General features: G+C 37.0%; 1 protein-coding gene across 2 annotated transcripts; it reads right to left on the bottom strand.

The window, feature by feature from the left end:
* Nucleotides 1-1,275: 1,275 nt before the first annotated feature.
* Nucleotides 1,276-19,831, bottom strand: rcan1b (regulator of calcineurin 1b). Of its 2 annotated transcripts, none has more exons than XM_084401568.1 (4): nucleotides 19,293-19,831; nucleotides 7,540-7,713; nucleotides 4,224-4,383; nucleotides 1,276-3,091 (listed from the first exon to the last, which is right to left on the bottom strand). In XM_084401568.1, exons 1-4 carry the CDS (start codon nucleotides 19,410-19,412, stop codon nucleotides 2,919-2,921), a joined length of 627 nt encoding a protein of 208 aa, XP_084257694.1. In that variant the 5' UTR covers nucleotides 19,413-19,831; the 3' UTR covers nucleotides 1,276-2,918. The 2 variants fall into 2 exon arrangements, with proteins under 2 accessions (XP_084257694.1, XP_084257695.1); XM_084401569.1 differs by lacking the exon at nucleotides 19,293-19,831 and adding an exon at nucleotides 9,265-9,630 and having other exon boundaries at nucleotides 2,024-3,091.

The raw sequence follows: 19,831 nt of genomic DNA, 5'->3' as shown, positions 1-19,831 counted from the left end.
TCCATCTATCATTCTATCTATCTATCTATCTATCTATCGATCTGTCCATCTATCTATCCATGTATCTATCGTTCTATGTCTGTCTATCCGTCCATCTATCTATCATTCTGTCTATCTATCTATCCGTCCATCCATCCATCCATCCATCTATCGTTCTGTCTATCTATCCGTCCGTCCATTCATCCATCCATCCATCTATCGTTCTGTCTATCTATCCGTCCATCTATCTATCTATATCTATCTATCTATCTATCTATCTATCGTTCAGTCTATCTGTCCATCCATCTATCTGTCCGTCCATCTATCTGTCCGTCCATCTATCTATCTATCTATCTATCTATCTATCTATCTATCTATCTATCTATCTATCTATCTATCTATCTGTCTGTCTATCTGTCCATCTATATCTATCTATCGTCCATCTATCGTCCATCTATCTATCGTTCTGTCTATCTATCCATCTATCTATCTATCTCTCTATCTATCTATCTATCTATCTCTCTATCTATCTATCTATGTCTATCTATCCGTCCATCCATCCATCTATCTATTTTTCTATTGTTCTCTATCTATCTATCTATCTATCTATCTATCTATCTATCTATCTATCTATCTATCGTTCTATGTCTATCCATCCATCCATCCGTCTATGAATATGAAACATATGAACATAATTACCATCTAATGACTATATTTGCAGTGCAGGGCAAAATTCTTGAAACTTACATGTATCTTTACACATGATCAAATATCTTTGGTTACGGGTGGAATAACAGGCAGACACAGTATCTGCTCTTGAACTATAAGACAATTAAACTTAGTAACTCCAGAAAGTTTACAGAATCCCTGCCTGATGTGTTTTTCTGTCCTGACGTCATTCAAAAGCCATTTTAATTATGAATCAGATCATTCTTAAGCTGCTGATCCTGCATTATCATGCAGAAAACAAGCGACAGGAGATTCGCTCGGTTCAGTTCAACATTATGCTTAAAGAAATGAGAAATCCCATTCAGAAGACTCTTTCACTCAGCAGTTATGCTGTATTTGCTTTCTATATATGATTGGTCTTTAGACTTTGACAAATGCAAGACTTTACACACATCTAAATATCTATCAGCTGCTGTTTGTGTCAAAGATCGGTTCGTATGACAGAAATAAACATTAGATTCCGTTCTTTGGTCAAGATAGTTTTATTAAAGGTTAATGCCTCCTCCCTTCATGTTCTTTCTACCTAACGAATACGATTTTGATGTTGTTGTTGATTGAAATCCTGAAGCTTTTTATTTTATTTTATTTTTTTAAGATATTGGCTACATTCAAACACATCAAATATACACAGTATGTTATAGTTGCTTAAAATCACTGGATGACAGAACGTCTCCTACAGTAATGGAAAAGAGGACAACATCTCCAAAGACAGTAGAGCACAACAGAGCGGTTCAGAGAGCGCAACAGAAAGATCACATTCACTTTCTCCATTGGGGGTTTTATGAGAAATGTTTCTGTAGAACCACAAAGCAGTGGATATTATTATTATAATTATTTTCTTTTTTAAATCATTCAATTTATTAGCTGAATTCTGCACTAGATGAACAGAGATTCACCAATCAGAGAAGTCGCTTTAATTATGGAAATAACAATCAAATCAACTGCTCACTCCCATGATGCACTGCAAATGACTTACTAGACTCAAAACAACTTATAAAATTATCACCTAATACATTTATTTCATTTTATTTATACTTGCAGCCAATTTAATATTTTATTTTACTTTATTTTTATGGTCAATATTCTATTTTATTTATGCATTCAGCAGGTAATGATCTATATTTAATATTTTATTAGACTTTTTTTATAGTCAATATTGTATTTTATTATTCTTTTATTTATGCATGCAGCCAATTTATAGTCAATCTTTTATTTTACTTAAAATAATTGGCTGCATGCATGAATAAAGTAAAAATAATATAATTATGACTATAAACCATTGGAAGGATGTACTTGTTGATTTTTTTCTTTAATTAACAATGGATTACTCTTATTTTTATTCATTTTGATGCATTTGTGTCATTCATACGGACCTCCTAAAGGAACATAATGTGAGATATATTTATTTATTTGTACATTTGTGAGAAAATGACATAAAGTCTCATATTTTCTTCCTCCTCCGTACATTCACACTGACCCATGGGTTGAGTAGTTCATTCCCTCGTAACAGAATTTAAGTGCACAGATTAATACAAGAATTTTATTAATTTTTTACCAATGTTCATATACCTTTTGGCTTCGGATCAGATCGTGTGATTGATGGAGAAAATGAATGAGAAAAAAAGACTCACTTTACCAAGGCGGAAAAAAGTATGCGTTCACAGTTGCGCTCTATACACAAAGACAAGTACTTCATGTTGTTGTCGGTTTACCACATTATAAGGCTCTATTTTTAAAGTGCATAATACTTGGAGGAGCTCGCGAAGAACTTCAGCAACAATAATAATGACTTCTCAAAGACTGTACGAGTGCTTAACTGACTAAACGCAGAGATGATACATGATAATGGCGACGAGTACATGTTAGTGGCCCCCGGATGATACACACACCTCACACACGTTTGTTTGTGCTACACGTCTCGCATTTCTCCGTCGCTTTTCTCTCGGTTTATTAAAATACACACAAATACACATTGTGACGTCAAGCAAATAATGACATTCATAAGACGAGAGAAACTCTCCCAGGTCCCTGACTCCATCAGAGATGGATGTTAAGAAATGAAACGCGAGATTATGAGGATGGTCGACTTCCTCGCTAACTAGGAAGAGGATTTGACGCTCGCCACCGTCCCCGGTGGTGAGGATGACAAACTGCATGACTGCATGTTTCCTAGTTATTCCTGTGTTGGTCGTGAAGATGAAGCGGGACGCTCACTGGTTAACGGACGGGACATAGTCTGGGCGACGGGTCTGGATGATCTTGGGTCGATCGCGTTTGCCGGTCTCTGCCGTTTCCTCCTCGTCCTCGGAGCTGTCGTCCTCACACACGTGTACGATGACGCTGGGCGTGTTGGTGGTTCCAGTGTGAAGCTCGTACTGCTCACCTGCAAATACATGTAAGCGTCATGTTATAAAAGTGTCCTGTTTTTCACATGTTCATCCTTCTTTAGTGTTAGAGCATGAAAAAGCTCCAGTTCTTCTCTATATGAGTGTCAGTGTTTCTGAACTCCCTGAAACGCCTCCATTGTAGTCTTGAGTGGTCACATTGTAGTCACAATATTCCTCATTTAAATAATTCATATGCAGAATAAAGGGGCGGGGCCTGGTTGAGTTAGTTAGTAGTGTGTTAAACTGGCGGTTATGGTAAGGGGCGGGGCATTTCCCAAACACGCTCGAAGCGCTCGACCAATCACAACACACTGCTCCAGCCGACCAATCAGAGCACAGTGTGCTTTAAGAAGGAGGGGCTTCATAGAGACAGAAAGTAAACAGAGCGTTACTGACAGACTGGGAAGAGAGGAGCCGCAACAATGGAGAATATGAGGAGAATAATCAACATTCAAGCAGGAAAACCTGTTCTAGAGCCTGAAAACAACATTAAGACTTTGATAAAGGGCATAATAGGTCATATTTAGGAAAATACAGCAAAAATAATTTCTTTCATTAAGTATTATTGTGGATTAGCAAAATTGTAGCAATTTAATATAGATTATTTAATGTTTATGAAAGAAGTGTCTTCTGCTCACCAAGGCAGTGCATTTATTTGATCAAAAATACAGTAAAAATAGTGTAATATTATTCCAATGTAAAACAACTGTCTTCTATGTGAATATACAGTCAAATGTAATTTATATCCTGTGAGCAAAGCTGAATATTCAGCATCATTACTCCAGTCTTCAGTGTCACATGATCCTTCAGAAATCATTCTAATATGATGATTTGCTGCTCAGGAAACATTTATGATTATTATCAGTGTTGAAAACAGTTGTGCTGCCTCATATTTTTGTGGAAACAGAAATGAATAGAACCAAATTTATTTGAAATTGCAATCTTTTGCAACATTATAAATATCTTTACTGTCACTTTTCATCGCTTCAGTGCATCCTTGCTGAATAAAAGTATTAATTTCTCGAATGGAAGCGCATATGCCGCATATGTTGTTGATAAATATAGCGCAGCGCTCAGAAGGTATACGGTATACAAGTATAGCATGTAAAAGAGGTAACTGGGTTATACCTGGTCCTAGTTTAGACACAGCACACAGCAGGTCGTAGTTGAGGACGGGCATGGCGTCCTGCGATTGAGCCCAGCCTACAGGGGGCGACGCTGGCGGGGAGATCAGGAACTGCTTCTCGGGTTTCGGAGGCTCCAGGCGAGGGCTGCCGATGTGCACCGACTGGAAGAAGAAGAAGCTTTATTGTTCTTCAATGCCCTTTTTTTTTTTTTTTTTTTTGTGTGTGTGTGTGTGTGTGTGTGTGTGTGTGTGTGTGTGTAACTATACAAGCCTGCTGTTTTCTTCTTTTTCTTGTTCCAATTAATGTATGGTTGTATGTTATACAGTGCTATGCATAAGTTTAGGCAACCATGCTAAAGTTGACTAAAAAGAGGAATAAAAAATCATATTTTGCAAATTTAACTTAATGCCTTATTTTAAAAAATTAGGAAAAATCCAACCTTTAAGGACACCAATTTTCTTTGTGAATGAATAATGTATCGTAAATAAATAAATGTTCTTCCTTAAAAAACAGGGTGCATAAGTTTGGGCACCACTATGTTAAATTCCCATAGAGGCAGGCAGATTTTTATTTTTAAGTATTTTTTTTTTTATTTTTTTAGGATACTATGCATCCTGATAAAGTTCCCTTGGCCTTTGGAATTAAAATAGCCCCACATCATCACATAGCCTTCACCATACCTAGAGATTGGCATGATTTTATTTCAGTTAGCCTAATAGCTAGTTTGATTTGCATTGAGAGATGATCTTATGGAAAGTACTCCATGCCAATCTCTAGGTATGGTGAAGGCTATGTGATGATGTGGGGCTATTTTAATTCCAAAGGCCAAGGGAACTTTATCAGGATGCATAGTATCCTAAAAAAAAAAAAAAAAAAATACTTAAAAATAAAAATCTGCCTGCCTCTATGGGAATTTAACATAGTGGTGCCCAAACTTATGCACCCTGTTTTTTAAGGAAGAACATTTATTTATTTACGATACATTATTCATTCACAAAGAAAATTGGTGTCCTTAAAGGTTGGATTTTTCCTAATTTTTTAAAATAAGGCATTAAGTTAAATTTGCAAAATATGATTTTTTATTCCTCTTTTTAGTCAACTTTAGCATGGTTGCCTAAACTTATGCATAGCACTGTATGTATATATGCATCTATATTATTTATACTATATTACTATATTTACATTATTGTTACTTTCTGTCAGACCTAAGATGAACCAAATAAAAGCAACAAAAAAAATGTTTAGTAGTTAGCAGCTCTAAAAAAAAGATGCATGAAACAATAAGTAATGCTAAATAACTAGTAGAATAAAGTAAACAATATAAATATAATTTAAACAATACACAGTATAAACAGTAGTACAAGAATACATCAGTATTATAGATACGTGCATGATTGTAAACACTGTTCATAGTAAAACAGATAAAACCGTATATTCTGATGGTAAACAGAACAAACATTAATGCAGCAGCACTATAATAAATAATGTATGTAAAAAGGATGCATTAGCAGATATGCGGATGATTAGTTGCATTGCGAGTTACGTGACTGATTTAGAGCGTTCACAGCTCTAGGGAAAAAAGCTGTTCTTAAATCTGGTTGTGCAGGATTTAATGGCTCTCTAACATCTACCTGATGGTAGCAGTTAAAAAAAAAGAAGAGAACGAGAGAAAAAAAAAAAGGAGAAAGCTAAAAAAATATTTGCATTTACATTTATGCATTTATCCATTAATCCATAGCGAATTACATTGCATTTGATCAGATCATGCATTTCGTGAGAATTGTGTTACTGTTTGAGCTACAGGAATCCACAACGCTAAACCAGGTGAGCAGGGCGTTTCTATGCATTCTGGCTAATTTGCATACGGTGATCAGATTTTTTTAAATGGAAACCGGTGGTCAAAATATCTCACTTGTTATTGAATGGAAGCAATACATTTTTTAGCCATTATTATTCATTATTATTACAACTAATAATTAGCATGATGTCTGTGTTTTAAAAAAAATAACACTATGAAAAATAGTAAATAGTAACCAACATTTATAAAAAAAAAAATATATAAAATATAATAATAATAATAATAAATATACATACATACATACACACACACACATATATATATATATATATATATATATATATATATATATATATATATATATAAAATATTTTATTTAATAGTTTTATTTTTACAAGCTGTTTCCAGTTATTATAGCTTTTCAAATGTTATTGTATGTTTGTGCGTTTGGAAATGAATGTTTAATATCGCTAAATAGGCTTTTATTTTGTATTTTAGGGTAATTTGATCATAAAGTTAATGCTTTCTGCAAATGCTACTGTGCAATTATTCATACATATTTGGTTGTACTTTCACCCACGTGGTAATAGTTGAGATAATCTTTGTTCATAAGACTTTATAATTAATAAAAACCTCACTAAACAAAAAATACCATGCTATTCTGTGGAGTACCATGCAAAACCATAGAGTTGCACGATTTTGAATAAATAGAAAATCATGTTTTTCGGGGGGGGATTTTTGAATTCATGAAACATGAATTCAAAAATTCATGTTTTTGAATGTTTTTCAAAAAGAGATCACGATTCTGAACAGACAACTAAACAACATAATGTAATTTACTAGATGTTCAGACAAGATGTTAAATGCTGCCATCTAATTAAAAATGTAATTATTTGAAATAATTATTTTTAAAAGATCTTTTTTTTTTGAGTGAATGATTCAATGACTCACTCATAAAGTAATAAAAAAATCCACTTGTTTCATTACTGAATGAATCAGCATTTCTAAACGAATCTCTTGAATGAATGATTCAGTGACTGGTAACACTTTATTTCACAGTGTCCTTGTTACATATGTTACATGCACTTACCATAGTAATAACAGTAAAGTATGCATAATTATTATGCATAATTCACTTGAAGCATCAAGCTACTTTTCAAAAGGTGATTTGCTCTATTTTGATCGCTAACGTAGACATCAGTGTTAATATGTGAACTTCTGTGATAATATGAAAATTTGTAACACAGAAATAACGATACTGTGTGGTTGAAAAGACTGTTTGTGAAGCTGTTTTAAACCTTTACATGACGACTGCTCTCTCTGGATCAGCGCCAACGCAGACCTTAATATTCTGGTGTGATTTTGCCAAAGGTTTAATAGACACACGTGGGTGTTTGAATCCAGATAGCGATCTTTTAACGACTAATCGTGCAGCTCTATAGTACTGTGGTATAAAAATAAGGCACCACGGAAATACTCTGTCACAATCTCTTTATAACTTCTTTGTAATGGTTATTACCTGCGCGAAATACAGACGCATCTCCTTTCCATTGAAGTCACTCTTATGGAGTTTGACTCGGGCCTCGGCTGCCGCTAAAGCATTGGTGAAGTTGATCCGAACCCGTCTGAAGCTCCTGAAGAACTGGAACGATGTGTCTGGATCAAACGCACGGAACAAAGCCTCAAACTGCTCCTGATGATGCAAAACAAGAGGGGGGGGGGGAGGGGGGGAGTGTCAAATAACTGGACTGAGATGAAACAAGAATCATAAACAACGCAAGAGGGTCGCCAACATCATGTATGGAAGGAAAACAAAGAACCCATGTGACACAATCATGACAACGAGTAGGGCACTGCTGTAACATGCAAGAAATACATTCATTTCAAGATTTGATGAGTAGTGTTTCTGTCATCACACCAAACATTGGATTTTTCTGCTAGCTACAGGTTGCAGGATGTTTTTCTCTTTTCTTTGTATTATATAATGTGTGCAAAACACCGGCCTGCAAACACTCGATGTGAGGACTGTTTATTTATTGGTCTCACAAAATGATTTAGAAAAAAATTCATCCCAGCTGTAGTTTTATGAACGAGGTCCAACTACTGCTCAAAATTTGGGGACGGTAAGATTTTAAGGTAACACTTTATTTTACAGTGTCCTTGTTACATGTAACACATGTACGTAGCATAGTAATAACAGTAAATTATGCATAATTGCATGCAACTAACCCTCAAACGAATCCTACCCTAACCCTACAGTAAGTACATGTAGTTGCTTAATATTACTCAGTACTTAAATATATAATTACACTGTAACAATGACACCTTAAAATAAAGTGTAACCGATTTTAAAAATATTTTTGAAAAAAAAATACAGTAAAATTGTGAAATATTATTACAACTGTTTTCTATGTAAATATATAGTAAAGTGTAATTTATTAGTGTGATCAAAGCTGAATGTTCAGCATCATTACTCCACATGATCCTTCAGAAATCATTCTAATATGCTGATCTGATGCTCAAGAAACATTTATGATTATTATCAATGTTGAAAATAGTTGTGCTGCTTCATATTGTTTTTTTTTTGTGTGTTTTTTTCAGGATTAATATTAAATTATTATTAAATTGAATAAAAATTTTTAAAATCTTACAGATGTCTCTTTACCAATAATACAAAAATAATAATAATAATAATAATAATAATAATTAATAAAGAAAAGAAAAAGAATATAAACAAACCATCCCATACCCGACCTGTTTAAATTGACTTGAAAAGGTATGATGAAGGAATGTTAAAACATTACATTAACAAAAGATGCATTAATCCACAAGGTTTCCATCTAGATAACAGCTAAAAGGGTGCCAGATTTAGTCAAACTGCTCATATTTTCCCTTCAAACAGTTTCTGATTTGTCAAAAGAACAGATTTGAATTGAAATAGAATCTTTTACATCACATGCATCAATTTAATGCAAATTATACCAACCCCAAACTCAAAAAATCGAATATGTAAACAAAAAGCTTCAAGCCTCTAATCCCTTTGATTATCGAAACCAAACAGGCCATCAAGAACTGCAGGAGCAGCAGATTAACACGACCAGGCTAGTTTAAGGAACGAAAGAAACCAATTATGTAAGCTTGTGGGAGTCCAAATAAAGAAACACAAACATGATGCAACAAATGCAAAATTAGCAGCAGAACCTGAAAGAGAAATGCAACCTGACAGTTTCGATCAGACTCTTACCCGAATCTGTGGCCGACTGAATGTCTCGTGGTCCACCGATGTGGCCACCAGGCACAAGTTGTTGCACTTTGTAGTTTTAAGATGCATGATTCAGTTTCAGAAGAATGTGCAGATTGCATGTGCGGACGATCACCTGCCTGACTCTACTGGGATTTCCAACGTAAGACGTTCAGAGTCTGTTCCCGAAGAAATCTCTCCAGAGAAAAGCCACTCCGCCACACGTGCCAGCAGAAGTTTCTAAAAGTGCTGCGAGGTCACGGCTTTACTCGCAGGTTTATCTAATGCTGCTTATAGTCCCGCTGATACTGTTGAGGACCGCCTCTCTCTCTCTCTCCTTCAGCTCCTCCTTTCATTCTCTCTCTGTCTGTCAGTCTCTCATTCCTTGTTGCTGACTAATCCTAATGAGGAACTGGAAACTCATGACATCACTCAGTCCAATATCCTCATTCTCTCCCTTCAGCATGTTTCCATGTGGCAATCCCACTGTCTCTCACCTTTCCATCACAACATCGCCATGTCGTTTAACTACTTTCAAACATCATTCTTTTACAATGTGAACACAAAGCACAAAGTCTCACTTGTTCTGTCTTGTCTCCAGAAAGCAGAAAGTGCCCAGACTGCACCTGATACCAAAACTATTTCACAATAATCAGACTATTAACCCACGGATTCACACCAGAAATAAAACCAAAATCGCGATATTTATTAGAGCGATTACCAAACGCAACATGCGCCAATCGTCTTCCCATACTCGTAATGAGAAGCACTTATAAACAAAAAAGAAGCTTTTTTTGCGATTAACATTTGACAATGAATTAATTATTGCAATTTTATAGTTATATATCATTCAAAAAATAAAACCTTAAATATTATATTTTTACTTTACAGTAAAATATCCCAATAGTAATATTTTTATTATGTTTTTTTTTTGTAATTATCATATACTAAAATAATTATCATATACTAAAATAATATAAATATTATTATATTTTTATTAGTATTTTTTTTTAATAATATGATCTAGTAATTATTATTTAATATTATTTTAAAGCCATATTAATATATAAATCACAAAACTTCACCAAAATTCTACAAACAAGCAAACCTGGAACTTTTTAAACCACATTTAAAATCACAAACTTTATCAGAAAAACCTTAATTAAATAATTTTTTCTTTCTCAAATCGTGCAGCCCTTGGACATTTTTAATAACTTTTACAGAAAAAAAAAAAAGATTTGTTTAATTGTTAACTGTAAGTAACCTTACCATTAGGAATGCACTGATATTAAAATTTTGTCCGATACTGATAACCGATAATTCTTTATATTTGAAAACCGATTACCGATATATTGGCCGATAAATCTAAATCCAAATTTTTATATAATTCTTGAGAGGCTGATTACAAAAACCATCTCGCAAGCACATATACAGTACAGTAGCCTAGTTGAACCAGTGTACGTTTTAAAATAAATGTTACACTACTATGGCCAAGATGGCCAACTTTCCTTATCAAAAAAATAACAATTTCTTATAGATAAATAAAACAATGCCTAATTGGGATTACTGGTTAATCAGTTTGATCCATTCCCATTTACTAATGATTGATTAATTCTGTGAACTGACCACTAACCTCCCAAAACACCCTAGCAACACATACATTTTGATTCATAGCAATTTGCTTATGATCCATTGTGTAAACTGGTTCAATTGATTAATTTTTAACTGACTCAAAGATTCGCTCACAAATCAGACTATCATCACTATGACTTTCTACAGAACTTTCCATGAATTATAACACTGATTATTCCAACACAGTTTTAAAATTCCCCAACATTTCCAGGTTTTCAATGACCGTGGGAACCACTGACACCAAACAGCAACAACAAAACAAGCTGACTGTGGCGAACTCACTCTTGTTTGTGTGTGTAAAATGTGTTGATGGTAAAGACTGCATGGTTAGACAGTAACCCACAAGTCTCACTTGTTTAAAGATTACACTGATCACCCGTTCGTGTTAATGCACTGCGTGTGTGTATTATGGAAGGACGGTGCATATCTGACTCAATGGAAAAATGGAAATATGAAACCGAAATAAGGTGATGGAAAAAATGCAAAGGCAAGCAGACACTAGATGGGTGTTATGCAAAGACAAGTGGAGGTGAGACAGCGGATAGTTGTGGTACACATAAGCCACCAGAAGATATTTATATCCAGCTGCACAAAAGCGCATGATGATGTAATATATGAGTGATTTACATATTATCTACAGTAGCCCCATAAATGTATATGGACACTTAAGCTAGGCTACTTCAAATGTCAGTGCTTTAAATAACACAATTTTAACGCAGCGTTCTGTTTATAATACCAGTGCAATACTTATTCTCATGCTCGTTTATTTGTCTTGAGAAAGCCAACATATTGATATTCTATTTAAAACCACCCAGATTACCTTAGCAACACTCTAGCAACCACCCAGAACACTGTAGTAACTGCATAGCAACACCCTAGCAACATCCAGAACACCCAGCAACTGCACAGCAGCCTACTAGGCTAGCAATCACCCAGAACACCCTAGTGGAAAGTAACCACCTAGCAACCACCAGAAAACCCAGTAACTGCATAGCAACCTCCTAGCAACCACCCATAAGATCCAGCAACGGCAGAGTAACCACCAGAACACCAAGCAACACCCTAGCAATCACCCAGAACACCCAAGAAACTGCAGAGTAACCACCAGAACACCAAGCAACACCCTAGCAATAACCCAGAACACCCAAGAAACTGCATAGTAACCACGTAGCAACCATTTGGAAGACACAGTAACTGCATAGCAACACCCCAGAACACCCAGCAACTGCATAGTAACCAGCTAGCGACCATCACCAGAACACCCAGCAACATCCTAGCAATCACCAGAACACCCATCAACTGCATAGAAACCTCATATAAACCACCCATAACACCCTGGCAACTGCATAGGTACCACCTAGCAACCGCCAGAACACCCAGCAACACACTGGGAATCACCCAGAACACCCAAGCAATTGCATAGTAACCACCTAGAAACCATTCAGAACACCCAGAAACTGCATAGCAACCTCCTAACAACCACCCAGCAACAACACAGAACACCCAAACAACTGCAGACTAACTGCCTAACAACCACCAGAACACCCAGCAACACCCTAGCAACCACCCAAAACACCCAGCTACTGCATAGCAATACCCTAGCAACATCCACAACACCTAAAAACTGCATAGCGGCCTCCTAGCAACATCCAGAACGCCCTAACAACTGCTAAGCAACCTCATAGCAACACCCTACTCATTACATAACAACCACCCAGAATACAGTCAAGTCTGTCCGTCCTTCAAATTTCAAAGTATTAAATCTACTTCAAACTTTCTGTCCATGCTTCTTTAAGCCAATATCAAAGATTGTCTTGGCAAACTTTATCTAGCTGTAATATATGTGTATGTGCCTCATTTATAATGCGTATTGTGTACCTTAATCCTATATAATCCATCTATAATATTTTTTGTATTAAATAAATAGATTGAATACATTCTGTGTACTGTAGGTGCAGCCTGTCCGGCGTTTCATGCATCAACTGAAGAAGTATTTCATGTCACATGTGGCCATAGGGTGAACGCACCATCTGTGCATTAGCTTTAAAGCTCAAACATACAGTCACCTGCTCTGAATGGAGACCGAGAGGGCAAAATGCAGAACAAAGGTTTACAGTGCAGCACTGGAGGAAAAGACACCGAGCGCTCATGCATACGGGACCGAGTCAATCCCGGGACAAAAGCTGAGTCACATGTGCGCTCAGCCATAGTGCAGAACAGCTTAAACATTTGCCCATGCTTTCTCACAGCAGAGAGGCATTCTCACTTGAGCAGTGTTTTGCTGGCTCTTTAATAATGATTAAGATGATTTAAATGAGTTAGGTAGTGTTTAGTGCTGGTGGTCAAACATCAGCCAGGCAGACATTTCCACTACAGACACTGAAGCAGGTATAAAGTCACCTCAAATGTCTAAAACTTAACCATAACGTACACACTAGCCTAGCAATCAAGCAGAACACCCTAGAAAATGCAGAGTAACCACCTAACAACCACCAGAAAACCAGGCAACTGCATAGCAACCTCCTAGCAACCACCCATAACAACCAGCAACTGCAGAGTGATCACCTAGCAACCACCAGAACACCCAGCAACACCCTAGCAATCACCCAGAACACCCAGCAACTGCATATCAACCTCCTAGCAACACCCCAGAACACCCTAGCAACTGCATAGGTACCACCTAGCAACCACCGGAACACCCAGCAACACCATAACAATCACCCAGAACACCCAAGCAACTGCATAGTAACCACCTAGCAACCATTCAGAACACCCAACAACTGCATAGCAACCTCCTAGCAACACCCCAGAACACCCAGCAACACCAATCAACACCCCAGGACACCCAGCAACTACATAGCAACCGCCTAGAAACCACCCATAACACCCTAACAACTACACAGGTACCACCTAGCAACCACCGGAACGCCCAGCAACACACTGGCAATCACCCAGAACATTAAAGGAGTTTGGAGTTAGTACGATTGTTTTCTTATTTGATTTTTTCTTTTAGTCATTAATTCAGAATTCTTATTCATTCATGATTTCTGAAGGATCATGTGACACTGAAGACTGGAGCAATGATGCTGAAAATTCAGCTTTGATCACAGGATATAAATTACATTTTACAATATATTCACATCGAAAACAGTTCTTTTAAATTGTAATAATATTTCACATTTTTTATTGCATTTTTTATTAAATAAATGCAGCTTTGGTGAGTTTTAAACAGTAGTGTAGCTTATTCAACCATCTATATGTCTCTAATAACAAGTGATAATTCACCCAAAAATGAAAATTCTGTCATAATTTTTCTCTTCATCATGTCATTCCAAACTCAAGTGAACACAAAAGAACATAAAATTTGGCAAACACAGCCCTCAAATGATCAAATGATAATCTCTGTTCATCATACAAAATGATCATGTCAAGTCAAGTCACCTTCATTTTTATAGCATTTTATGCAACAGAAATTGTTTCAAAGCAGCTTCCCGATAATAAACAGGAAAGTAACAGAATTAGACGCAAACTGCATCAAATATGGATGAGACAGATTCTGCTGTAAAGCAGCCGTAGCAAGATAATAACGATCATGTCACTTCAGAAGACTTATGGATTAATTTCACACTATCTTTATGTCTTTCTTTGGAGCTCTGCAGAAGAGAGAAATCCATACGAGTTTGGATAGATATGATGGTGAGTAAATGATGACAATTTTAATTATGCATGAACGATGCTTTTAAGGGCAGACCTACAAGATAGAAAATGGCCATTCAGCATGTGTTACATACGCACGAATAACCATTACACAGTTTCTTTTCACTTGTGTTGTAGTTAAGGAGCTAAACAGTACAAAATGTCGAAACATATACAAAAAAAGTAAAATTTGTATAATCACTGCTTTTTGTTAGATGAAAAATGACCAGCTCGCTCTTAAATGTGAGTATCATCATGAGCTTATCTGTATGTTTTCAAAGTCTGAAAAAGAAAACGCATTTAGCTGGAGATTTCATCATTTCTCTCAATAATCATTTAAAGCACATGTGTCAAACTCAAGGCCCGCGGGCCTATTCCGGCCCGCCACATTATTTTATATGGCCGTAACTCTCGCCAAAATGCAACCTAGGCTCTTTTTGTTAATCTACCCGAGGCAAACTTTCGTTTAAAAGCATAATTAGAATGGAAACGCCACTTTTAAGATTGACCGTATTTTCGTTTTAGGTCAAAATGCCTTGTGAATGGGAGTGAATGATATCACTTCTATGATAGCATCAAAAATCACTATTTTTAAAGCACTAAGAAGGCTCGACACAACATGAAACTGTGCTTGAAGTATCACCAGGGGCTCTACACATGAACTCCAGCATTGTAAACATTGTTTGTGTACACAGAGTTTACTAAAAAGAAAGATTTTGAACAACTCACTGTTGCTGTGTCCGCCGGCATTTTGTCAGTCAAAAATAGTCGATCTCCGAATGCGAATGAACTGACTCTGAATTTTAGTATTGTTTCTTATCTGAGGATCCTTTTTCAAATACATGATCAATATTGATTTTCACTATCGACAAAATAACAAATTATCCGTGAATTTATATTGAACTAAGCTTTAGGAGCTTTCCATCTTTACTCTCCTCCCTGTTACGGAGATCGACTACTTTTGACTGACAAAATCAATTGAGTTGTTCAAAATCTTTCTTTTTAGTAAACTCTGTGTACACAAACAACATTCTCAGTGCTGGAGTTCATGTGTAGAGCCCCTGGTGAGACTTCCAGCACAGTTTCATGTTGTGTCGAGCCTTCTTAATAATTCAACCGATCAGGGTCAATTATTCCGCTTACACTGCAGTAACCACACCTCAAGACACTGTTCAGATGGTGTATTTCAAGACATTTGTCAGTTTTTTTGTCCTTGAAATGCTCTTGTGTGTGGGACTCATTTCTTACGCATCTCACCCATGCCTCCGTTGCTAATTCATTTTAGAGCTAGTAACGGAGACTTGAGCCACTGATAGCACAGAGAGAGAGAGAGAGAGAGAGAGAGAGAGAGAGAGAGAGAGAGAGAGAGAGAGAGATACCTGAATCTGTGCGTCTCTCAACAGTGTTCGGCAGCAGCGTCTCTACTAATAGTGAAACTGTAAGTTTATCTGCTTCAAGAACAGCGCCGTTATTACCTCACTACTGAGAAATTCAAGTGTCTTTTAAGTTGTAAAACTATTTTGCTGATCAAATTGTCAGAGCAGCGCTGACAACACGTTACTGTGCGAGTGTGTGTCCGTACTGTAGGCCTATTTGTGTGTGTTTGAGCGGGAGGAAGAGAGCATGTGCTTTTCATACATCATAAAACTTAATTTTGTGGCAAAAAACATTTTGTCGTTTTTTCTTATTGTTTACTATATTTATTTGTTTTGTCCGTGTCGTTGTGGGTTTTGGTTCTGTGGGCTGTAAGAATCTTTGAAATAACTGAAATCGTTTGGCGCAGTGATATGGAGCTGTAATGCGGTAGCCTGGATGTGATCTTAGCCCCGCCCACAACATTTTTAGGTCGGGAAGTTCGGTCTGGACTTGATCAACTATGCTCGAACCAGAGCTGTTCGGACCAATCAAATTGTCAGGGCGGGCTTTATACGATGATGGACAGATGATCAACAGTAACGTAATCATCCACGTCACCAAACAGAAAAAATTCGTTTACAACAAAGATGACTGCCGCTGGAGAATTGAGATTTCACGAGTTCACACTTACAATAAGTCAGATAGAATAAATGCATATTTGGCGTGCTGTGCGAGGAGAGGCTCCGGCTCGGTATTCGGCCCGAACCCAAAGTACTCCCCCCGTATTCCTGGCTGTGGAAGAACAGGCCGAGAGTGAGTGGAGGGATGCTGGAAACTGTCAATAAATGTTAGGTGAGTTGACTGAGTGAATGAATATATGCTTCCTCTCATGCTGATAGGGTAGATATGGTAATTGTTTGATGACAAGTTGATTGGATTGATTATTTGAGCGTGCTCCTCCCGAACTTTATTTATGAAACATCATGTGTAGATTCCGCCATCGCGTCTGTTATAGAAGATATCGACAGCACATTAATTGTAAAAGAGGAACAGAGAACCGCGATCAAGGCATTTGTCGATCGGAAAGATGAATGAAGAACATCCGTTGCTCTGATTGGTTGTAGGTCTATCAATGCAAAGGCATTTTCTTTCCTGGTTCGACTGAAACACACCCCTTAATCACAGCCCAATGGAGCAGTTTCAGACTCACATTCTGACTAGAATCTGAGTATGACGACGTCAGGCTAGTAATGCGGTCAAGACCTGCCTGAACTACTTTAGCCGCGAGTTTCCCTGAAAATAATGGCACACTTTAGAATGTTCGTCAACCAATCAGATTCAAGCATTTACCAGCCCTGTAGTATAAGTGTTAATAAATCTGTGAGCTGTTTTTAGATAAAAAAATAAATAACAAAATGCACACTGAAATGCTTGATCCTAGAACAATGCTGAATAATAAATCTCAAATGTATTTTAAGGCCGACCATTTCAATTAGTCACAATTTAGTTATCTAAGTTTACAATAAAAAATAACTTTTAAAAAGTATCATAGATATTCAAGCATGCTAAAATGAAAACAATTTTTGCAAAATATTATAGTCATCTCTGCATAATAAACCAAGACGAGCAATGTCTTTTAACATTTAACACACTTTCACCTTCACATCAGATTTTTATTACTCTGTCTTATGGAAAAGTGCAGATTGTGTATTTATAATTTAGTAAGTCTGACAGACACTTGGCCTTCTTAGCTTAACATTTTCCATTGTTCTTATGGGATAGTTCCTGCTAAAAATAGATCTCTTTGGAAATTATATTACATAATGAGCCTCAATTTAAGCAATACTGGGATGAAAGTCATGCAAGACAGAGAAAAACAATCGCTTTATAAGTGGCTTCAAGGGATAAATATGAGCTAAGACAGCGATCGACTTTTGACCTCAGTGTCAGTGGAAAAATAAAAAAGCCACAAAGGTTTATTTTATTTTCCATGTGAGCAGCTGCGGTCAATGATCTTTCTAGGAGTTTGGTTCCTCATTGAATGTCCTTTTGTAGCAGTAAAGCAGGTGTGGTGCTAAAATAAACCAAGGCTTTGTGGAAGCTTCAAACACCCTGACCAAAGAAAGACCCCAACGGGTTATACAGTCATGTTATTAGACAGGGAAAATGAGGGAGACGTTGGAAAATGGTCCATGTTGGTTAATAAATCACAGCATTAAGAAAGATTTGCCTTTGCAAATCATTTGTTTCAATTATAATGCATTTACATCATTCTGATCAGTAGGCATCGCCAGAGTTTGGCGTTTCTTGTGCTTCAAAACAGTGAATAATTTTGCAAAGCAATAGGTTCGATTGATTCAAAATTTCGAAAAGCGTTGTTTCTCCCATTACTACTTGGGAAGGGTTCTTATGATCCGGGCCAAAAAATATGCAACCAAACAAAACACCACAGCAACCGCATAGCAACCGTTTAAAAACACCAGATTGGCATTGGCTTGGCAACCCCTCAAAACGCAGCCAAACATAATGGCAGGGAGTTTTTGGCAGCTTTTCTAAAGAAAATGTAAAAATCTAGTTTGAATCACTGCTCTATTATGTACAGAACACCCCCTTTTTATAACCACAGGCTATTATAAATGTATTATAAATCAAAAATGAATTCAGAGTGGCTTATATAGTGGCACCAGGGTCTCACATGGCTATTTATGTAGAAGATATGTGATGGAGGAAACCAAGGATTTACAAGTATGGCCAAGACAAGTGAAATCACAATGTATTTCTGTTAAAGGTAAGGTCGATATAAAACTGACAAGGCCCACAATCAGATCTGAAGCGTTTCTGCAGGCCATGGACTCATTCAAATGAATGTAGCTTACATCTGTGCAGTCTAACAAAATAGATATTGTGGTACTATGTAATATGTCCAAAAAATACTATGGTTGGTTGTACGTACCATAGTACAATGTTCAAAAGAACAGGGTACTTTTTGGTGCATTTTAGCAAATACATGCCATTCCAAAGGTAAATGTCCAAAACATTGTATTACCATGGTGCTTATGCAAAAAACATTATACTGTCATCATGATACAATGTCCAAAAAACAACAACAACATGGCAGTGCCATGATCAAGAAAACAAGGTATTGCCATGGTACATATCCACAAAGCAATGTAGTACCATAGTACTTTTTTTAGTGCACTGCTCATGTCCCACAAGTCACACTTCAGTAAATACAGTATGAATCATTTTAGGGGCAACAATTTATGGCTATCACTTCCGCGACATCAGGTCCCGCTGCGATAAACCGGGTATTAATCGGGGTAAAAGCAAAGCGCGTGCACGCCTACCTTTAAATGCTGCTCACTAAAAAGCTCTTCGCACACTTTGCACGCGATGAGCGCGTTGGGTTGTTCGTTGAGCTGGACTTCAGAAGTCGCCGCCCCTCCACCGCTCTCGGACTGCTGCATGTTCGGTGCCTTTGATCTCAAACGCGGTGCCTCTGATCTTAAACGTGCCCGCGCTCAGCTCATGGCGCCATGCTCTGCGTCTTTCTCGTCTCCAAAGCAGCACAAACCGTCAAATTGACACACACACACTACTGTACAAGCAGTGCTAGTGCATGCATAGTGCTACTACCATAACCGTGATGTATTCCTGAACCGAAAATGACGTCTACACTTGCGACAGACTGCACTGGGGGCCAAAACAGCTGATATGACGTCATGGTTTCCGCTTACGCACGAGCGCTGTGCATGGAGCATTGGGGTTGATGCAAGTATTATTTGTGAAAATGAACTAGATTGTTCAAAATGTAACCAGGAACATGGGAGACACTGAAGACACGGTTAGGTTTGTGTAATGTGTGCAGTGCGTGCATTTTAAATGT

The sequence above is a fragment of the Rutilus rutilus genome (assembly GCF_951802725.1).
Source record: "Rutilus rutilus genome assembly, chromosome: 2".
In the NCBI taxonomy this organism is placed as follows: Eukaryota; Metazoa; Chordata; class Actinopteri; order Cypriniformes; family Leuciscidae; genus Rutilus; species Rutilus rutilus.
Note: the sequence above shows the minus strand (reverse complement) of the source record. Positions and strands in the feature narration are given on the sequence as shown.